This window comes from Penaeus chinensis, chromosome 30 (assembly GCF_019202785.1).
Source record: "Penaeus chinensis breed Huanghai No. 1 chromosome 30, ASM1920278v2, whole genome shotgun sequence".
NCBI lineage: Eukaryota > Metazoa > Arthropoda > Malacostraca > Decapoda > Penaeidae > Penaeus > Penaeus chinensis.
Window position 1 is genome coordinate 1,029,780 of NC_061848.1, and position 2,500 is coordinate 1,032,279.

General features: G+C 49.6%; 1 protein-coding gene across 3 annotated transcripts in view; it reads left to right on the top strand.

Moving 5' to 3' along the window:
* The window catches only part of LOC125041537 (glutamate [NMDA] receptor subunit 1-like), a 23,011-nt gene that overhangs the window by 6,890 nt on the left and 13,621 nt on the right, over positions 1 to 2,500 (top strand). For all 3 annotated transcript variants that reach the window (XM_047636558.1, XM_047636560.1, XM_047636559.1), the window contains exons 6-8: positions 318 to 491; positions 1,129 to 1,245; positions 1,749 to 1,917. In XM_047636558.1, the coding sequence (XP_047492514.1) occupies positions 318 to 491; positions 1,129 to 1,245; positions 1,749 to 1,917 (460 nt within the window). The remainder of the gene's footprint in view (positions 1 to 317; positions 492 to 1,128; positions 1,246 to 1,748; positions 1,918 to 2,500) is intronic.

The window sequence follows — 2,500 nt, forward strand, 5'->3', positions numbered from 1 at the left end:
TAGGTTTTTAATACAAGATCTAGATGCAGACTTACTAAGAAACATCCACTTTGGAACACAGTATCTGCATAAAGATACAGACACGCAGACTCTTCTTATATTGACACCGACTCTTCTTGAGGTTCTGAGGCCGGATATTAGATGATGATGATGATGATGATGGTGATGGCGGTGATGAATATGATGAACATGATGATGATGATACTGATTATGATGGTAATAATAAACTATATTTTTTTCTCCACCCTTCCCCCCTCACCCCCACCCACACTCTCCCTCCCTCGCTTCCTCACCCCTACACCCCCTCACCCCTACAGCAAGGAGGACGCCCGCACGATCTTCCACGACGCAAGCTACATGAACATGACAGGGCGAGGGTACGTGTGGGTGGTGACGGAACAGGCCCTGAGCGCGGAGTACGTTCCTTCGGGCACCATCGGCCTCAAGCTCGTCAACGCCTCCGATGAGGACGCCCACATCACAGACAGTTTGTGAGTGGGGAGTGGGCGGGGAAGGGTGGGCGTGGGGATGGGTGGATGGGTGTGGAAGGCGTTGGGTGGGCGTAGTAAGGGTGTGTCGATGTGGGTGGATAGACGTGGTTGGGATGGGCGTGTGTGGGTGGATATGGAGGGTGTTGGGTGGATGTGGTGAAGATGGGTGGATGTGAATGGGGATGAATGGGTGTGGTTAGGTATGGGCGGCGAAGGATGGGGATGGGTGTGAGGGAATGAGTGTGACTGGGTACGGTGGGTATGAAGGGGGAGTGATGGGTCTGGGCGGGGATGAAGGAGGAAGGGTGAATAAGTGTGGGCGCGTGTGGGCGGGGATGGAGATGGATGGGAATGGCGGGTGCGGGGCAATGGAATGGGTGTGTAGGCGGGTGGAATATGTGAGTGTGATACCTATGTTACTATATAAGTATATGCCATTATATAGATGGATTTGTGATAGATAGTTTGATGAATATTAACTTGCAATGTGTCGAGCTGCTTTTGTATTTCAGTTTACTTAAAAAATGAACATCCATACATATAGTATAGCTGTGTGCGAAAATGTCAATGAAAACGCAAATAAAAACATGTCCAAGCCTGGCGCAGCGTCGAACTAAGACCCGTCCGTCCCCCACAGATACGTGCTGGCGAAGGCGCTGAAGAAGCTGCGGGAGGAGGAGAACGCGACGGAGCCTCCGCCGCAGAACTGCGACAACACGGGCGCCTCGTGGGAGACGGGGAAGAAGTTGTTTCAGTGCGTCCCTCGCTCTTTCGTCTGGGGCGCTGGGGACCCTCCCTGCGGCTGGGGGTTGCGGGAGCGGGACTTCTTGCTTTGGGGCCTCACTCTCTTCTCTCTGTCTTCCTGTTCTTCCCATTTTCTTCTTGTCTTCTACTTTTTTCTCTCTGTATAGATACACAATTCCCTTGGCCTATTTATATGCCTATTTCATGGTTGTAGCTGCAGTAGAATCGTTTATTTCTTCTATATTTAACACGTTAATAAGCAGTTTAGTGTCAGCTGCGACGATGGCTGTCATGGCGTCGGGCGACCTGGCAGCAGAGAAGGTGATGCTTTAGAAGTTCCCTGCCAGTCATTCCTCCTTCAGGAATGTACGCCAGAGGAGGAGCCGCGGGACGCCCTTTTCCCCCTCCACCTTCAATGCACTCCTCCCTCACATACGCAAACACTCCAAGGAAAGGGCGTCCTGCCTTTGTCTTCCCTTCCTCCTTCCTAAACTCCGCCCTCCCCCCTGGCAGGTACATCCTGGAGCAGGTGCTGAAGGAGGGGCTGACGGGCAAGGTCGCCTTCGACGAGAACGGCGATCGCATCAACGCCGAGTACGACATCATCAACATCCAGGAATTCAACGAGACGGACGGCCTGAAGAAGGAGCACGTTCCTGTCGGACAATTCATATACAACAAGGTACGCTCGGCCTCCTCTCCGAGAGCCTCCATGGGAAGCGAGGGCACTTTGTGCGCTTATCAAAGTGCTGTTGTTTTTTCATATACACACATACAGATAGAGATACGTTGGTGGTGAGACTGCAATTCGCACCGTAGACACTTAATATATTTGTTTACAGATCCCGAAGACACTGTTAGGATCAAACTTTTTTTAAGGACATGATATCTAGTCTACACTTTTGCTAGCTTGAATATAACAAGACAGAACGATGTGCACAGTGATCCTAAGCTAAGGGATTTTTTTTATTTTGTAAGGTGAAAAATAGATCACTTGTTCTGCCATACCAACGAGAGCTGAACGAGACAGTCAGGGCAGACTATTTTTCTTTTCCTTGATAACAATTCTATCCAGATTTCGTGGCTGTGAAAGACGCACATGTACAGGTTCAAAGTCTTTACACAATTTCTTGTTACTTAACTATTAAAGCAAGCCTTGTTCTTGACTCGTTCACCTGTTCTCCTTGTTTCTGTGTTCTTAAATCCTAACACACCTTTCTTCCAATATTTAGAGAGATGAACCCCACTCTTCATGAGTCTCTTCC